The sequence below is a fragment of the Oncorhynchus gorbuscha genome, linkage group LG19 (assembly GCF_021184085.1).
Source record: "Oncorhynchus gorbuscha isolate QuinsamMale2020 ecotype Even-year linkage group LG19, OgorEven_v1.0, whole genome shotgun sequence".
Taxonomy (NCBI): domain Eukaryota; kingdom Metazoa; phylum Chordata; class Actinopteri; order Salmoniformes; family Salmonidae; genus Oncorhynchus; species Oncorhynchus gorbuscha.
This window is the reverse complement of record NC_060191.1, coordinates 53,203,263-53,223,289: the sequence shown is the minus strand read 5'-3', so window position 1 is coordinate 53,223,289 and position 20,027 is coordinate 53,203,263. Positions and strand designations below refer to the sequence as shown.

Below are 20,027 nucleotides of genomic sequence, written 5' to 3'. Positions count from 1 at the left end.
ATCTCCCATCTTATGTCAAAGACACCGGTCACATGATCTCATTGATAGAGGGCTTAAGAAGGATATCGGAGGGCACCCTGCTAGCAACTTTTGATGTGAGGAGCTTGAACACTAACAGTTTACACACTGGAGGCTTGCAGGCGCTACAACACTTCCTTCAGCAGAGAGACCCTACCCTTGCTCCATCCAATGATTGCATCTTGCAACTCACTTAACTGGTATTATTCAAAAACGACTTTGTCTTTGTGTCAGACTTTTACTTTCAAATTCGAGGTGTAGTCATGGGCTCCCATTTTGCCCCTAACTATGGGAACCTGTATGTGGGACAATTTACAAAACAGAGACGCACCACCTACTTTCTAAAATCCTCATATGGAAGAGATACATATATTATGTATTTTTGCTCTGGGAAAGAAGTCAGCAGGAACTAAATTAATTCCAAACTCTGTTAAACGAAAGCTCTGAATATCTCAAATTCACCATGCAGACTGATGAGAGAAGAATGAATTACCTGGACTTATGGATCATCAAAGAGAATGATGCATTACATACAGACTTATACACTAAGCCCACAACACCCTGCTACAGGCGGATAGTATGCATCCACTTCCCCACAAGAATGGTATACCATATAGCCAGTTATGCGGGGTTAAATTCATTTATGGCCATCTGTCAGATTTTGACAGCAATGCTAAGAAAATAACAGAAATTCTAAATGAGAGGCTACAAGGACAAAACTCTTCATTCTGCAATGATGAAAATATCTTAAAAACCAAGAGAGTAATTGCTAAAAACTAAACCAAAGAAAAACAACGCAAGTGTTTTGCACTAAGTAGACCAAGTGTTCAGAGAAAATGAAAGCAATCCTTAAAAATCACTTTTTTTTTTACTGTACTGTGTAAGGATAATGAAATTGTAAGACTGACATGCTCATAACCTGTCACTGGATGCTAAATATTTAATACATTGGGCATGTAAAGTTATAGTCAAATACTGCATGGAAAATTATATTTACCATCTATTATTCAACACTTCAAAAATAAAAGTTTTGAAATGTGTATCTAGAATTTTTTGCTACTGGATTAAATGTTAGTAACAATGACTAAATGGTGAGCCCATCATTCATTGTCTGATGTATTGGTGACTAAACAAAACAAATGACATTTCATGACAAAATTTGCTCACAAAAAGGACCGCTTGCGCCACCTTCCTGTTCAAGCATTCACAACACAAGGTGAGTCCAAAGATGTATTTTATGCTGCTGCATAAGTTATGTAATATGTCAGGGAGATATGTATACTGTAGCTAAGAAAGTAATACTAAGGTTATGTTGTGTACTAAGCTGTTAGTCACCCATGTGCTTCACCCTACAAAATTGGTCCCCTTCCCCCTCATAACTTAGCCTACTGTTCTGACTTGGTGGTGCACATGTAGCCTATAACCTGTTTTAGAGAAATGTCATCAAAATTGTAAGAGTTTTCATAGTCTGCTTATATGCCCCCTTTATTTATCCTACGGTTTTAAGCTTGGAAAAGAGATTCTTAAACACAGACTTGGACCACACACCCTCTCCACCGAATAGCAGGCAGGGGAAGCAAAATAGGGATTGCTTTGCAAAGCTTGCAGTTAGCAACGGATTCCTTCCAAACCACTCTTTGTTGAATTTGCGATTTCCAACTTGTTGTGTGATGTATGTCCAATGGCCGATGAGCATTGATACATTTTATCTATAATTTCTCTTCATATGACAAGGTATGAAAATGATGATGACTGCTTGTCAAGCTTGCTAGCTCAGATTTTGAAAGTACGATGTTGACATGATCAGTTCAATCAAGGCTATGGTAGATTTAACGTGATTTTACATAATTGTATCTTTGGCCAATGACCTTGAACCTTCTTGGATGGGCACTTCTAATGTAAATCTATGGCAGCACCCAAGGGGGCTTGAACTTTAAAGCTATCCCTGTAGATTTTGCAGTGACACAGTCCCCATGAGTGAGAGAACACTGAGCCAATCACGGCGCAACTAGAGAAGATTACCAACCCCTATGCTCTGTATTTTCCGCTGGCTGACCCTCCATCACAGAAAGCACTGAGCTAGACTGAAACACCTGCATTTTGGAGTTGCATTATTTAAGAAAAGCAAGAAAGACCATGTGTGTATGCAGCTTTATAATGAAAATCTATATATTTTTTTACATTGTTTGTTTGCAAACTGATATGTGACACGTATTAATGCCAAAATAAAATGCAAATGAGCACCAACAACAAAACAATGATTGAGGCCTTGTTCTGGGCTCTGTGGGATGTCATACATACCAAACAGAAACAGCTATCAAATAGAGCCACATGCACACTCTCCCCCAATTAAGTGATGACATACTAAAGCACCATATTAAGGTTGTTGTTCCCAAGACATATTACAAAGTCTAGTTATTATCAGAATGATTTCCAACAGGTAATTTTGCACCACAATAATGTTTAACTATTTACCATCAAGTAATAACGTAGCCTACAGTAAAATTGCAACATGATACCAATATACTATAATCGTATAATCTTCCCTCTGTGGAAGGTCATGGGCAGATCACAGTAACTGGTAGACTTGTGCTTATGGCACAAAGGAGGGACATTGTGTAACCTTTTTTGTAAAGTTGTCATAAAACAGACTGGCAAATAATGGTGACAAATACATATTTCCCCTCCAAAATTATAGTGGTAGCCTATAGTTAATTGCCTATAGTCCTAATTCAACATAAATGTATATGATGAATTCCCATAAAATAAAGAGCTGTATCATTCAAGACACCAAGTGGCATTTAATTAGAACAAAACAAAATATTTAAAAAATGTTTAATGGCAATATTCTTAAGGTACAGAGCAATATTAATGATCAAAATGTTACACAATTATTCCCCAAAAACTTTGTCTAGGTCATATTTTACTCATATTTTACAGTTACCATTTTCATGAAACTATCAGACTAAAGCTATAATATACCAGCGAGACATCATTTGAATGTCATTTTAATTGGATTTTTGTACCCTTTATACGGAAAAAAACTCCACAAGTTCAAACTTAATATGCTATATCACCACAGTGCTGATCTCAGACTCGGGCTCGGGCTCATCCTCGGGGTACAGTCTGCAGTATTTTTCAACCATGACATCCAGGTCATGCTTAACATGAGAGTTTATGTGGAGCACAGCTAGACTCTTGCACCTGTGTTTGATAGGTGTGTCACTGAGATAAGTCTGCAGGCGTTTCCTGGATGTCTCAGAGCTGCCGCTGTCCTCCAACATCAGAACAGGCAGGGTGGTCAGGACCTTCAGGAAGCAGTTGACGTTGGGGAAGAACTTGACGTCCGACAGCTGAAGTGTCTCGTGGATGGTGGAGGGCAGGCGGACCTCCTTGCTCCGGTGCTTCCATTTGATCTTCCAGCAATGCAGCTCAGCGGGCAGCGTGTCTGGGTTGGGGAGGTCCTTGCGGTACACATCTGCATGGTTCTCCTCTGAGGTGTTGAACTTCATCTGGCCCATGATGGCAGGGACCAGGGACAGGCACTTGAGGGCTTTGAGGTTGCTCTGGGAGAAGATGTCGTCCACTTCATCGATGATGCCGCGGATCACCGGGACCGTCACATACTCCTTGAAGTAAGTCTCTGGCGGGATCTCGCCTGTGTCGGGCGATCGGTGCTTCCGGAGGAACAGACGAGGCACCTTCACCGGGATCTCCATGGTACCCGCCAGATTCACAGCCTCCTCAAACCAAAACTCATGGTAGACCTCGATGTTGTCGAAGACTTCATTCAGAGAGTGCAGGACAGCTGTTAGACTGTTGGCAGCGAAGAACACATCAAGGGCCTCCCCTTGCAGGTTTTTGCCGAAGGCTCGTGTGAAAGAAAGAGCATTTTTCAGGATGACCAAGGTGACAATAAACTCAAAGTCAGCCATGGTCTCTGCGATCGAGTAGGCGTCCCCAGTCATAGCGTCAGGAAACTTGACGTTCTCATTGTCCCGAATGCAGTCCATGCACAGCAGGAGGGACTCGAGCAGGTCCACAGTCAGTTCAAACACGTTGTGCTGCACTGTCCAGTCAGAGCTGCAGGCCTCCTTCAGCTCGGTTGCCTTCTCATCATTTCCCTGGTGGTAAACAGAGATGGCCTTCTCCAGCTCAGCCTGCAAGGATGGAGACTGCTTAAAGAAGTTGCCAATCTTTCTCAGGGTTGCCATGACAACCTGAACACTGGGGAAGGGAAGGCTGTTGGCCAGGTGTATATTCAGTGCGCAGGTGGAACAAGGCGTGTGCATTGCCATGGGGTACTTTCCCATCAGTCCGACTGCCACAGCTTTCATCTTAGTGGCAAAGGTGCCGGTGGCTACATGGGCCTGGCCACGGCAGTCCTCCATCCTCAGCCCCCACCCGTCTGTCACTTGGGTCTCTAGCCTCTCCACCAGTGAGGCCTCGTCCCCCTCGAATGGCAAAAAGTCCAAGAACTCCTCCCTGAGAGTGTTGGACTGATCTACAAACCGCAGAAAGAGAGGCAGGTGTCTCTCCCCAGCGAACTCCACCAGGTCCCCTGTGACCAGTGAGAAGAAGCGACTCTCTCTCACCTCCATGAGGACCTCCTCTCTGACAGTGCCCTCACAGACGTCTAGGAGCTGGCTCTGCTGGGCCGTGGAGAGGTACTCCACATTCACTGCTGTGGCCTCAAACCGTCTCCTCAGAGCCTCATCTCCAGCATTAATGCGGTACTCCAGTAAGGCCTGGAAATGACTGGGATCTCTCTCCAGTCCTTCTGGGACATTGGTCTCCAATGGGATGTTCTGCTTTCCTAGCATGAAAACAATCTCAAACAGAGACCTCAGGTAATCTCGGAACTCCTTCTCCTCTGGGGACAGCTTGATTTCCTCCTCAACGGCATCTTGACCCTCAGTTGCCTCAATGTCTTTCTTTGAGTGGAGCTGTTCAATGGAGGATGCCACTGCAAGGAAACAAAAAAATGAAATTTGATATAAGCTTATGTTTAAAAGGTGTATGGATACAACAATACTTTTAAACAAAAACAATACAACTTACATCTTCTCTCTTTAATTCTCCTTATGTCTTCTTCAGTCTGTTAAAACAATTATTTGAAACATAAGACCATGTAACTATGTTAACTATTACATTGAAAACAGACCTAAAGAAATATAGCCAGTAGTAGTTAACAGAAATTTTCATTTTTGAAGCAACACAAGGATATAAAGTTCTAGTAAAAAAAGAAGCAATATTATACCAATTCTTTGATCCGCTTGCGATGTCTGCTATGAGGATTTTTGAGGTGGCTTGTTAAATCAAATATGGTTGGAATAGCAGTATCCTTCAGTACTGTTCTGTAAGGGCTCTGAAAAACAATAATGAAGACAAAACAAGTTATTCAAATACATGAATATCAAAACACACAGCTCAAGACCTCTCAAATGTAAGATTATGATCATCTCTAAAAAGACAGATTGTTCAGTGTGGTAGACATGTTTCAAACAAAGACCTTTGTGGTTTGACATATGCACTTACTGTTTTACAAACCATGGCCGGGTCAAAGTGTTTGGCACACAGTCTGTAGTGTTTATTGAGTTGGTCTGATGTTTTCGCCTCCAGATCCGCCCGACGACAGTTCTCAACCCAGAGCCTACATCTGAACAAACCAGAATAGGAGGAGTTAGGTGGATTTTTTTTTATTGGCCTAGTTACCTGTAAACTATTCGTTTTAAAGAATCATGGTCCAGACTGATTAATTTATTATTTAGGTGTGTTAGTGCAGGGGTGGTACCTAATGTATACATGTCCCAAAGTTTCAATAGAGGTACGATGGATTTACACCACAAATGCCATGGTGGCTAACTTATCTGTGCAACTCAGCTACAGGCGAATGTCAGCACTGTAAGCCACACACACCACTTGGCTCGCTGCAAGTGAGCTGGCTAGCTAGCTAGTTTCCACATACGAAAGTTAGCTATGATGACTAGCGTGCTACTGAACACAACATAGCTACATTTAGCAAGCAAGCTATCGTATAACTAGTTACTCCCCGAGAAAGGTAAGGGTTCATATTGTGACGACCAGACTTTGTCATACCTTTCTGGATCTCTTGGAAACCTGAAAAAAGCCAAATCGGATTGAGTGCTCTTCCTGGTACAATTTGGAGCCGCGCAAAAATTGGGCATTGTGCATAAACGTCTATTCAATTTCAAATGAATTTAGTATTCAGACATATGCTTTGCGTTTGAATAATGTATATTACACAAGCTAGCTACCTGTTACTTTGAAATTAACCTAAAAGGCGCGCAACAGTGCTAAGGGTGGCCTGGAGGATTTGAGAAAGAGGAAACCGAACTGCTTCCGTTCAACAAATAATGTACGTCACAATGATGTCTTGTCACGTGCTCATTTGTGTTATCTCTATGCACAGATCCAGGATCAGCTCTAACTAACAACCATTAAAAGAAAAGCGTACCTCGGATCAGTGTAAAACCCGTGAATAGAGACTTCTAGATGACTGTGCGTCTTCTACGTTACAATAACGATTTCGTTACACTCGTGTAGAGGTACCCCAAATTTGCAAAAAATATAGCTAGTTTGTCATGGCAATTGGACATATAGGAAATATAGTCAACTTTAAACGGCTACGGTTCGGATTCATGAAAAAACAAACACTAATGTACTTATAAACGAGCGTGAATAAAGACAAAACACATGCTTCATCTGGCTCGTTGGTCTAGGGTGCGAGAGGTCCCGGGTTCAAATCCCGGACGAGCCCTCTTTTTATGTCTAAAAGTAAATATGTCAACGTTGTGGATGGAAACATGGTGAATTCGCTATACATGTGCACGAGTTAGACCCAGCAAAAATAGAACTCACTGCGTCATAGAGTTATTGTTCAATCTTTGTTATATTCTATGTAGTTGCACCAAATATACCACTTTTCACTACGTTGTTGCTATGTTACAGCATTCAATTACTTGTATCTTAGCAATGCTCTTTAAATTTAAAATGACGGGCTCGTCCGGGATTTGAACCCGGGACCTCTCGCACCCGAAGCGAGAATCATACCCCTAGACCAACGAGCCACAACGTAAAATAAGCTGATCTATATGATTATAAAATCAAAAAATTCAAGTGATAATTTGGCGAACGATGAAGGGTTCATAAGGTCACTTCAATCACAATTACATCTCATCTACACCCATTACATATAGCTTGCTGAGTGGAGAGAATCACTCAGGCTTTCTTACAACTAGTACGATAACGTTGCCGGTTTGTTGTGCTGATCAGTATATTTTGAGTGTGAATCATAATTATAGGCTACACAAAGGAGTTATGGTGTTAAACAGTTATTATTATTGAGCAGAAAAGTATCCACTATCATGATAATTTATTTGGTATTTGTGCAGGTATAAATAGCATTGAGACAATAGACAGTGTATTCCTGGAAGAAATACATATTGGTGTGTGAAGATAAGTTGAGGAACAGAGGCTCACAACAGTTCAATTAACTTCTTTTTATATATCATACATAAGACTGTCTTAATATAATACAAAGGGCATTGTCATATACACAGCAAAGTCTTGACTAGATCTTACAATCTGTGGATACATGGACTTATCCTTTTCCCCATGCTGTTCAGTTTTATAGTGCATGTTGCATGTACAAACATTTTGATGAAAAAAAAATGAAGGAAAAGATATTCAAATGAAATCTGAGGACTTGCGCTTCTGTAGGGTGAGGGATATGTCAACAAGTACTCAAATGTGTGAAACCCAAACATAACAGCCTTATTGAAAATGGAACCACTTTTTTTCCACCATGTGCTTCTCATACAACCAAAATGTAAGGTTTGTGGATGTACATGCACTTACAATATACCCTGTGAAAATTAAGGTTTGAAGATATAGCTTTCCCTGTTTGATTCAAACCCTACCTCATAGTGTTGTCCTGATGTAGTCAAGTACCTCTGACCAGAGACCATGATACACCACTGACTAAGAAAACTGAGATCTTGCCACTGAATGGTCACCAAATTGACAAACAATCATCATACCAGCAGGAGCAAGGTAGTGAGTTCTATACTTCCTTTATTAAAAAATATAAATATATACATCAATTCTATTTCAACTATTAAAAAGGGGCTGCATGTCATGACAACTGCTCTAGATCAAAGGTCATTCAGCATGATCTGAAACAGGCTCACACTTAAGAGTCACTCAAGTTTATTATTATTATTTTTAAATCTTTTTTTTTTAACCTTTATATTGGAATGTTTAGTACCAGTATGAGTGCCAGCAAAACCACTGTCAATTTCTGAATCTCAAAAATCATAAGGGGTATGAAAAATGATTGTGATTATAATTTTAACATTTAGATAAAATCAAAATATCATTACAGGTAGCTTTGCATTTGTGGTTATACCAAACATGATTTGTCCTTGTGATGGTCTCTCCCCTGAATTACGATGACAATAGAATGGTGTCCTGCGGTCTGTGTGTGTTTAACTAAGGCTGTTATGAGCAGGACTTTGTTTAGGTCTTGTTATTTTTCCAGAGATGACAAAAAAAAAAAAAAAAACTTCTAAATCCCTGATATAAAATAAACTGAATGAAACATGTATTTTATTTAATGTAGAGTTCTATGGACATGCATGTCTGCCTAAGTTGAGCATCATCCTCAGGACATTAGCAAGAGGGCTGCTGGCACGCTTTCCATTTGAATAGGACCAGGCTCACAAGGTGCTCTGCCAAATAATTTTGAAACAATTGTCTAGACACTGCCAGGGTAATGAAACTAAAATAGTCTTGAGTTATGGCAGTAGCTAGCATGTCAACCAAATTATGTATGAAAGGCAGCGAAACCCTTAAAAATAGTATACGTGGGGGAAAATGCAGAAATAGAATGCAGTTGTCTCCATTGAACCATGAGCTTTTAATTCTGCTACTCTGGAGCCTGCAGAGTAACTACCAATGTCACTAAACATACGAAGGTTAAAAGAGACTCCACAAATTAAAGTCAACTAAAGAATATGGAAACAGGTTTGGTAAAACATTGCAACCTTAACTGTTAAAATATATGGTAGCTAAGTTCAACAACCGGTTCCAGTTTTGCTAGAGCAATATATTGCTGCTGTTTTGTATTGATGTTAAAATAAGATCTTGATAAACGGAGTCAAAAGTGGTGAACTGCTACATTATTGGTTACAGACACCTAATATGCTTTAAAAACAACTGCTTTGGTATAAAAAATATCCAAAGGGAAAATAAATTATTGTAAAATTCACAGCATAATTTGAGGAGGAAAAAAGGCAGTCACTTAACTCGTTTTTCTTTTCAGTTTCCGTTTAAGATGGAGAATTTGTGCAGGCGTTCAGATGAGGAACTACATGCAGATTTGGGGGGGTAAGCAAAGGGAAAAGATAGTTCTTTCCACTGTGAAATCCTTAATCTGTGAACAAGATTTGATGAAGTAATGTTTAGGAGATTGGTGTGTACAAGAAGACCCTGTAATGTGGGGCCCCATTAATAAGAAATCTTTGTAGAGAAAGGCCTCAGAAATGATTCTTAATGACCCTTTTCTATTATGTTTATTCTCCTTAAAGAATTAAGGGCTGTCTAGAGAGAAAAAAATAGAGGAAAGCCATGTTAATTCAAATGATAATGTCCAGCTCCGTCCCATTCCAAGTCCATGAGTCGTAAGGCCAAAGGGTTATCTGAGAACCAGCCACTGACTGAACCAGTCTTCCCTGCGCGTCGCCGGATCCTTTTCTTCTCCAGAGCCAATCTCTCGTCTGTGCCAGGCCGGACCCAGCTCACCGGGCCCCTGGACTTAATGGGGGCAGCGCTCCCCTCAGAACCTCCCCACTCAACAGCTTCCACCTGCAGGGTAATTCCTCCACTGTCTGGGCCAGCGCACGCTGTAGGAACTCCACTGCTATGTGCTCCCCTCTCACAGAGTTACACAATACCAGACAACACGAAATATCACTGCAAACACTTTCCTCAGGTCAAGCTACATGTTTTAAAAGCAGCTCTTTTGTGACAATTCACTTTAAAAAAAAGGGTAAAACAATCAACAACTGTGGAACAAAAATGTCAGAAATTCCACAGTTTTAAATAAGAGGTGTTAGCAATTCATTACTGACAGCTACCTGTAAAACTGCTTCCAACTGTATCCCCAATGCTCACCAGAAGATTTTGCCACGTAATACCAGACGGTGGTTATTTGTTACATGAATTTTGTGAAATGGCAGATGGATGTCTCAATTTTACTATGGTTATTTTGCAACATTACTATGTGTAATGATTGCAAAGGAAAAACGGAAACCACATTCTTTTAACAAAGGATCTTCTCTGTAGTAGCGGTTCAGTGATATCTCCCTTCTGACGTGAGCAGCTTTAGTTCGACACATCTGTAGTAAAAAACACCACCTTAAAAATGACGCACAGGGGGAACACATAGCCAAATGTTAGTGCAGTCACGAGCTGGCCATGGAACTTTGCTGCACACACACTCCAGTCATGGGAGACTCCTCCCGGTCCATGCCCTGCCTCATGCCCAGGTGGCCCTCTGGTAGGTAGTGAGCCGGCCCAGTGTTTGTGCCCATGGGGTACGCAGGGTGGGCGGCCATGCCTGTCTCCTGCCGGGGGTTCGAGAAGGCGCCCAACCCCATGCTCAGCCCGCCGTGATGCCCAAAGGGCAGGTGGCGGAGCTGGTAGGCCTGGTTGCCATGGTTCCCAGTGGAAGAGGAAGATGTGGAGGAAGAGGAGGCAGAGGAAGACAGGGAGGTCATGGACAGATGGCCATGCACCACCTCCATGGAGTCCTGTGTGGAGGCGCTGTGTGTGGGAGAGGTGTAATGCCGTGGCCGGGGCCTTGTGGCCATCACCTGCGCGTGGTGATGATGGGGGTGGGAGTGGGGGTGCAGGGCCTTGGGGTGCTGAGGAGGGACATGGAAGGTGGTCTCCTGGACTGGGTGGGTCTCTCCGGCCACTGGCTCTGGTCCAACACCGCCTCCCCTCACCAATGGGGGAGGGTAAGTCTTTCTTGCCTGTCAGTGGATCACAAAAACAGAAATCAAATCAATTCATCTCTCATACTGGCTCTGACTTTGCTGATAGCTACTTTGAGGAAACATATACTTAATATGACTGATGTGGTTGTCCCACCCAGCTCTTAAGATGAACGCACTAACTCAGTCACTCTGGATAAGAGCATCTGCTAAATTACCAAAATGTCAATTTCAAAAAAACTTGGCAAATGCTACTTCGGAAATGTCAAACCATTACATTCCCAGTGCATTTAAATAATATTGACTACATTAGGACTTACAACATGTTGTCTATTGATTAATTAGCTTCTTCAAATGAATGACAAAGACATGTCACCTGTGGACAGAGGGTGTCACCATCGATGGCTGGCAGCACTGCCCCAAAGTGCCCTCCACTGTGTAGGTGGTGATGGGTGGGGTCAGACCTTGCTCTTCCACTGGTACTTGTCCCAGATGATCCTCCTGCAAGAGAGAGAGAGAGACGAGGGCACAACCTCAGCCCATCACACCACATCTAAAAAATGACAACCTAGCAAAGGTTTAAAATAGTATATATTTTTTAAGCACCATCAACTGTTGGGTTTCCCACCAGTGCACTGAAAAGGCACCACTTTGAGATATGAGCCCGCAACTGCAATATTCCGAGGAGAGAAAGAGGGTCAATTGAGCCAGGGAGTGTTACCGGAGCTGGAGGAGGTGCTGGAGGTGGTTCCAGAGGACTGGGACTGCTCCAGCGCTGGGCTGGTAGACACACTGCTGCTCGTGTTGGTCCCCTCGTCTGCAGTCTTCTTGAAGAAGCTGTGCTGTAGGGCGTAGTAGGGCTGTATGCGGCTCTTGGGGTCGTAGTCCAACATCCGCAGGATCAGGTCCTTGAACTTCAAGTAGTCAGCGACAGCGTGGCCAGACTCCCCCGCCCGCCGGCCACCTGGACCCCCGGCCTCCACACCCAGGATGGAGTGGAGCTTTCGAGAGGCTGGAGGTTTATACTGCTCAGAGGAAAGACAAGAGAGAAAGAGGGGTTGTCAGGTACTTGAACTCAAATACACAACACTACCAAAAGCCACTGTTAGAACACCACACTGAGAGAGGAACTGCAGAACACTCACCCTTTTGCCATCTTTGGTCTTCTTAACGCTCCATGTGCCATCTGATAGTTTCTCAAAGAACTTCCTGGCTTTTGGGGCTAGGTCCATAATATGATTGGGGGGGATACCTAGAACTTCAACTATCTTATTCATCTGGTCCACCTGAGAATTATAGAACAGAACAAAATACTGCCATGGATTAATGTTAATGGCATGTATCAAATTAATTTACTAAGAGTTGGCTACATTTAAAAAGATCTACAGCTAGTCAGTCAAGCCTACTGTACCTCATTGGCGCCACTGAAGAGGGGCTCTCCGGTGTGCATTTCTACCAGGATGCAGCCCAGTGACCACATGTCGATGGCCAGGTCATAGGGCATGCCCAGCAGCACCTCTGGGGAGCGGTAAAAACGACTCTGGATGTACTGGTATATCTGAGGAAAGATAAAAAGAGTAAATCACAACCCATTCTTAAAGATAACATTACAGATATCAGCATTAAAAGCTTGAGAACAGAATATACATCAGAGGTATACAGAACATATGCAAGAAATTAGACTTGTGAAAGACAAGGTTAAACTCTTTTGGACCAAGACAATAAGTAGTAGATTAGAATACCCTCTGTCCCAGTTGGCAGGAGCTGCCAAAGTCCACTATCTTGATGGCGCTCCTTTTGGGGTTGCACAGCAGGATGTTCTCAGGCTTCAGGTCACAGTGGATGATGCTTAGCTCAGGCGTGGCCAGGAACAGTAGCGCAGTGCAAAGCTGCTGGGCAAACTTCCTGGTCAGGTTGAGAGAGACGCCACGGAAGTTGGTGTTCCGCAGCAGATCATATAGGTTGTACGAGAGCATCTCAAACACCAGGCAGAGGTGGTTGCGGAACATGAAGTGACGTTTCAGGTGAACTACATGATAGGAAAAAGAGACATTCTGCCAATCAAATTTGGCTGATACACCAATCTCTCCTGTATGTGTAAAACATAACAGTACTCCATAATGGCTTGGACAATAGACAAGCACTAGAGTGCATTACCTATGTAGTATTTCATCTCAGTGTCATGTTTGTTCATGAGCTCCAGGAGACGCACTTCAATCTGGGCTTGATTGAGAAAAGCTTTTTTGTTCTTGATGATCTTGATGGCAACCCACTCCTGCTCTGCACGGTCATACGCTTTTACAACCTACAGCAATCACAAGGAGAGAAAAAACACCAACACATGGAGCACCAGTCAAAAGTTTTAGAACACCTACTCATTCAAGGATTTTTCTTTATTTTTGCTATTTTCTACATTGTAGAATAATAGTGAAGACATCAAAACTATGAAATAACACATGGAATCATATTTGAGATTCTTCAAAGAAGCCACCCTTTGCCTTGATGACAGCTTTGCACACTCTTGGCATTCTCTCAACCAGCTTCATGAGGTAGTCACCTCAAATGCATTTCTATTAACAGGTGTGCCATGTTGGTCCTTCTGTAGCTCAGTTGGTAGAGCATGGTGCTTGTAACGCCAGGGTAGTGGGTTCGATCCCCGGGACCACCCATACGTAGAATGTATGCACACATGACTGTAAGTCGCTTTGGATAAAAGCGTCTGCTAAATGGCATATATTATTGTTAATTTGTTGAATTTCTTAATGCGTTTGAGCCAATCAGTTGTGTTGTGACAAGGCAGGGTGGTATACAGGAGATTGTCTTTCACCAAATAGGGCTAAATCCATATTATGGCAAGAACAGCTCAAATTAGCAAAGAGAAACAGTCCATCATTACTTGGAAGACATGAAGGTCAGTCAATCTAGAAAATGTCAAGAAATTTGACCGTTTCTTCAAGTGCAGTCGCATAAACCATCAAGTGCTATGCTGAAACTGGCGCCCATGAGGACCACCGCAGGAAAGGAAGACGCTCTGCTGCAGAGGATAAGTTCATTAGAGTTACCAGCCTCAGATTGCAGGTCAAATAAATGCTTCAGAGTTCAAGTAACAGACATCTCAACATCAACTGTTCAGAGGAGACTGCGTGAATCAGGCCTTCATGGTCGAATTGCTGCAAAGAAACCACCACTAAAGAAGAGACTTGCTTGGGCCAAGAAACACGAGCAATAGATATTAGATCGGTGGAAATCTGTCCTTTGGTCTGATGAGTCCAAATGAGCGATTTTTGGTTCCAACCGCCGTGTCTTTGTGAGACGCAGAGTAGGTGAAGGGATGATCTCTGCATGTGTGGTTCCCACCATGAAGTATGGAGGAGGTGTGATGGTGCTTTGCTGGTAACACTGTCAGCGATGTATTTATAATTCAAGGCACACTTAACCAGCATGGCTACTACAGCATTCTGCTGTGCATTTAGTGGGACTATCATTTGTTTTTCAACAGGACAATGACCCAACACACCTCCAGGCTGTGTAAGGGCTATTTGACCAATAAGGAGAGCGATGGAGTGCTGCATCAGAAGACCTGGCCTCCACAATCACCCGACGTCAGCCCAATTGAGATGGTTTTGGATGAGCTGGACCACAGAGTGAAGGAAAAGCAGCCAACAAGTGCTCAGCATAGGTGGAAACTCCTTCAAGATTGTAGGAAAAGCATTCCTCGTGAAGATGGTTGAGAGAATGCCAAGAGTGTGCAAAGCTGTCATCAAGGCAAAGGGTGGCTACTTTGAAGAATCTCAAATCTATTTTAAATTTGTTTAACCCTTTTTTGGTTACCACATGATTCCATGTGTTATTTCATAGTTTTGATGTCTTCACTATTATTCTACAATGTGGAAAATAGTAATAAAGAAAAACCCTTGAATGAGTAAGTCTGCCCAAACTTTTGACTGGTACTGTATTTTCTTATGTTTTAATCACACAAGTGATCACGAGAATAATGTTGAATCATTTACAAAATTATACCTGTCCAAATGACCCTTTGCCGATCAAGGAGTCAATCTCATAGCGGTCCATCCACTTTTCCCCATTCTTGACAATGTAATCGTAGTTGTCATCGTCGTAGCCATCATTGAAGACCTTCCTCTCTTTCTTGTGACTGGAGTCTTCACCCTGACCCGTTTGGTGCCGCCGCTTCTTTTTTGCATAATACACCTGAGAGTCCAGGAAAGAACCGCAATACAGACATTAGCATATGTACTTCCTGATCTAACCAACTACATGAAAAATATAAAAAACTAATATTTTTTATGTTGTGGCAATTGCAGTACATTAAACAGCAGAAACCAGTCTCACCTCATTGATCTGTTTATAGGTTTTGATAAGGTCTATGGAGAGCTTCCGCAGGGGAGCCAAAGTAGGGTCACGAAAGCACTGGGGCATGTGCCTCTGTAACAAATCACAAGAAAAGCATTAATATCTCAGACAAAAAAAAGGTGTATGAACTTTTCTTACAATTTGCAGTCAAAATGATAGGCTACTTAAAGTTCTGATTTCTACTGGGCAAGTGTGTGTTTAAAAGTGAACGACAAATTGAGAGGTTGGTGGGTTGCTTGTATACCGGATTGGCAGTGAGCTGTTGCGCCTGGTCGCTGTACGGTAGGACCGCAGCAGTTTGGTCAGTGCTTGGCTGGTGGCGGTCACTGTACTGCTGGTGCGTATGGGGCATTGGAGCAGCCATCTGAAGACCAGCAGCGTGGAAAGAAAAAGAGGGCGCAAGCCGGACGGACGAAGGTTTGCATGCTGAAGTCTCTCCTCCTGAAATAAGTCAAACATGCCATTTATATAAATATATATACACACACACACTTTAAAAACGTATACAAACTTTCCCTGAAGTAGTGAAAAATCAAGTTGATTTTTCAGACAGATTACTCTATCAATGGCAGGTTTCCTGCAGTAACAAACTGATCAAAAATAACACATCAAGGGGTCAAGAAATGTAGGCACGCAGCTTTAACCTTTACTATGTAGTATGAATCTCAATGATTCTCAATTGAAATTCCCAAATGGGATGTTGGTAAATTCTAACTAACATGTTACGGTCAGTGTAATTTCTCTCATATAATTGACATGAGTAGGAAGACATAGGCCTAACTCTTACTGTTAAATAGCATTGTTATTCAAATTATATACAGTATGTTTGTTGTATTAGCATCCATGAGAAGGTGCCATCAGTACTTTTAGATCAGGAATAAAGATGCAATATTTATATAGCCTGGGTAGTAAATCAACCTTCTCTTTATGTGAAAAGAAATTAGAAAAGTATTACGTAGCTTGCTCATCTATCAGCATCTCACCAGACAACACAATTCACTAGCGTTACACAGTAACCACTATTCAGAATCCCAGCAACAGCACCTAATTAGCATAGCCTATCACCACAGAGATACAGCGTGATTTGGCAAGCCCATCAATGCACAGGCCAATCACAACGCAGTATGCAAATAGCCTACTTTTGTTGCCAGGGCAGAGCGGCTCCCATTTTCCAATGAGAAAGCAAGAAATAAACAAGAAATAAAATTGAACTTTGGCACACTTAGAGGCCGCTTTCAGTACACTAGAGCCTGACAGCAAAATAGCAGCACAGCCTAAAACCTGCACTCCATCTGAGAGCACTAGAAACAGAGCTGACCCAGCTGTGGAGGAACAAATATATCCAGACTGATAGATATTATTAGGAGAACCTTGGAAATAAAGATGTACAGTAGCTACATTCCAGGAGAATCCAGTTTAGAATTATACAATTGTAATATGCCATTTCTGACACATCATACAATAATAACACATGTATTAGGTATAACTGATCATGGGGTTGACCTCAGAATCAGACAAAAATCAAATAAGGTAGCCTAGTCTAACCCCGTTTCTCACTATAAGTAGTACAGTACTATTCCTTATAATTTGTGATTTATATTACATGGGTAATATTGTACATGTAATATTATATAGGCCTTTATATAATTATCTGCAGCTGGTCACTTCACACGTGTCCTTTGTATAACTGTTCAATAATAATAATGCTTGCCAGTTGTTGAAGCATCCTTCCAAGCTCACTAAATACAAAAGATTCATCTGTAAGGATGACTGGCATTTCTTGCTTCTCCACTTTCTTGGCTGACATCTTGAGGTGCACCATGGTTTATTTTAAACTTCACTCCATTTAATGTAATCCCAATTCCAAATTGTCCGAAGACTGCCTCCTCCCCACCAAAGAGAAAATATTGCAGATATTGCAGCTAACCTGGATGCATCGTCTCCTGTAAAATTTCATATCATCCTGGGAGGAGAGTCCAGCAGCAAACCACAACCCACTATGAAGAACAAAAAGAGATAAGTATCATTGACTGTGCATTTCTGGTGGGATCTACTTTCCAATAGCACAAAAACTTTGGTGGAAAAAATAGGGAGGAAAAATACCAAAACATTGGAAAGGATGACTCTCCCAATGTTTTTTTTAATAGAAAATATATATTGTAAAATTCACATTCTGTAATTCTAGAAAATAGAAAGCTCTAATCAATCCAACAAATCACATTTGCCCAGTCAGTCTGGTTAATTTCATTGAACCAATGACTCAAAGATTGTGTTTAGCATGTTGACAATTAACCATATAAATCTAAGAAGTATAAATCTGTTTACTTTTTGCAAGAACAGTTCAGAAACATGGTTCACACCGAGACAGGTGCCATCCTAACAAGCAGGTCAAATCAGGCTGACCATTGTTTTGGACCTAGTAAAACTAGAGATCTCCTCACAGAATGTCTATACCCATTGTCAAAGCCATTAACTTGATATGCCTGTGATGAAGATGGCCCGAATGCCTCAACAGCAACTAACTAATAAAATAAAATATTACACTATGTATAGACAGTGAGCTGAAGTATTTTCAGTGTGGGAAGGGTTGCTAAATATGATATGCAGTATAAGCATATATTGTAATGCAAGTGTTTTGAATACAAACTGTATACCATTTAAATTATTCAGAACAGTGCATATAAAGTAGAAATAACGCATCCAACTGTTCCACTAAGGAAAAACAAGGTAATTACTTGCAAAGCATAAACGATCATAACATTCCGTTTTCAGGACCGTCTTCTGAACAGTTCCTTTTCTGGCTATTGAGTCGAGACATGAACACAGGCCTAGTTACACTGATATACCGTTATAATACGAATTGTGTGTATGCATTTTCATATCTAACTATGTCTATCCTATGACATTTATTATTCCCTCTGTTTTGTTATACTTGCACTTTCAAATCGGGCTGTCATCAGTTCAAAATAAGGAATTGTCAACTGTTAACTAACTACTCACAGGTGATGGAGTATTTCTCGCCATGGTTGGAATTTGGAAAGGAAATCATCTGTTAGGTTTAGCCTTCTCAAGAGCAGAATTGTCAACGGCAAAGTCTGGCTTCGTCCACAATGACACACACTACCTAGCTTGGTTGCTCATTAGCTAACGTTACCCTTCTAGCTTTGGTACGTTAAGGCAAGCCACCCGTTTCCTCTCGCCAGAGTGATTGCAGTGACGATGTGTTCTGCGAGCGAGCTGTATGGGCCTACTAGCAAGCTACGCGTTAGATGACCAGCTAGCTATGTGGCGAGCTTGCCAACTTATTAGCAAGCCAATAACGCAAGATATGGGGCCTGAATTGTTAACTGGCTACCTTGTTACTGTTACCTTGCCCACACCTTTCTAACAGGTTTGGCACGTTAACGACCATAGCTAGCTAACGAGAAATGCTCGGCCATAAACACTTTAACGCTAGCTAACTATTAACTTCCGTTAGCACTCTGACGTAACGTTAGCCGCTAGCTACAACGAAAGGTACAATGTTGTTAGCTCACTAGCTAGGTTTAAAACATAGATCCAGAGCGCTAACGTTTGCTAGCAAATCTGTACTGTCTAATGTTGGCGACATTCTGATGACATCCTCCGGCCAATGCAATGGTTGCTGATCGTAAGCTAGATAGTTTATTAGTTAGCTAATTGCCACCCCGTGTAACGTTAGCTACCTTTCTTACACAACACACATAGTCAGCTTCATATACGGGCTCACCTCTGATGGCACGATCTTCATTTAAAGTCAAATAACCTGTATGATAGGGCAATTTATCCAGTTTGAGCTTCTCCGCCCTCAATCGTCGGCTAAGTTAACGGTAGCAGTCAGTCAACTCAATTCCCGTAACGAAGGTGAACAGTATCCCCCACTGGCCAGCCAAGTAAAACTTCTTGACGATCAAATGCGTTCCCAACCAACAAAATTAGTTATCCACCCAACTTCGACTAGCATCAGCTGATGACTAGCGCCAGCTAGCTCTTATGCTAGCTAGCTAGTTGACAAAACGAACGTGGCTACTGCTGTTGACTAGCTAAGGTTAGCTAACAAGATTCTGTAGCTAGGAATTCAATAGCTAAATAAAAGGTTGCTACATTCAGATTGTTCCGTTTTCTTGCAAGCTCACCACGGGAAACACGGACGTAGGCAATCATAACGAATAATATTCTAAATCCCCCAAAATATGAAACAAATATCATGCCCTAAAATATACGCTTATTTTGGACAATAATTTTTATGTCAATTTTCACAAAATGGCGCGCGTCCCAAACCTGCGCAGTGAACCGGCCCGGTAGACCAAGTGCGCCTCTCCCTAAATATATTTAAACTATGCTACATAATTTGCTTCATAATTGTCTAAATTCGATCCATTCGACGCATTGTTTTCAACACAAATGTCAATGGTATATCCAGTGATTGCATTATTCCGGCGGGAAGGGAGAACATTTGAAAATAATCCGCAAAAAAACCTTCTGACAAAATGGCGATGGCCTGAGTTGTTACTATGACAACTGTCAATCAAACTATCCAATCCGGGATGAACCAATGACGAGAATAATTCAACCATAGATTCAACGTTGCATGCTGTC

General features: G+C 41.8%; 2 protein-coding genes and 1 non-coding gene across 6 annotated transcripts; all 3 read right to left on the bottom strand.

Annotated features, from left to right (window-relative positions):
• Positions 1–2,839: 2,839 nt before the first annotated feature.
• LOC124005287 (52 kDa repressor of the inhibitor of the protein kinase-like) lies at positions 2,840–6,379 on the bottom strand. The gene is made up of 5 exons (XM_046314406.1): positions 6,118–6,379; positions 5,557–5,677; positions 5,279–5,386; positions 5,080–5,116; positions 2,840–4,984 (listed from the first exon to the last, which is right to left on the bottom strand). The coding sequence occupies exons 1-5, from the start codon at positions 6,204–6,206 to the stop codon at positions 3,087–3,089; spliced, it is 2,253 nt and encodes a 750-aa protein (XP_046170362.1). The 5' UTR covers positions 6,207–6,379; the 3' UTR covers positions 2,840–3,086.
• Positions 6,380–7,037: 658 nt separating this feature from the next.
• Positions 7,038–7,109, bottom strand: trnap-cgg. Its single transcript has one exon. It is a non-coding gene; the product is annotated as a tRNA-Pro (tRNA).
• Positions 7,110–7,526: 417 nt separating this feature from the next.
• On the bottom strand, positions 7,527–19,939 carry LOC124005076 (dual specificity tyrosine-phosphorylation-regulated kinase 1A-like). 4 transcript variants are annotated; one of them, XM_046313995.1, is made up of 12 exons: positions 19,159–19,939; positions 17,338–17,407; positions 15,655–15,851; positions 15,390–15,482; positions 15,060–15,248; positions 13,197–13,344; positions 12,782–13,068; positions 12,451–12,597; positions 12,185–12,325; positions 11,761–12,064; positions 11,416–11,540; positions 7,527–11,078 (listed from the first exon to the last, which is right to left on the bottom strand). In XM_046313995.1, exons 2-12 carry the CDS (start codon positions 17,345–17,347, stop codon positions 10,506–10,508), a joined length of 2,214 nt encoding a protein of 737 aa, XP_046169951.1. In that variant the 5' UTR covers positions 17,348–17,407; positions 19,159–19,939; the 3' UTR covers positions 7,527–10,505. The 4 variants fall into 4 exon arrangements, with proteins under 4 accessions (XP_046169951.1, XP_046169952.1, XP_046169953.1 ...); XM_046313996.1 differs by lacking the exon at positions 19,159–19,939 and adding an exon at positions 18,411–19,152; XM_046313997.1 differs by lacking the exon at positions 17,338–17,407.
• Positions 19,940–20,027: the final 88 nt, after the last annotated feature.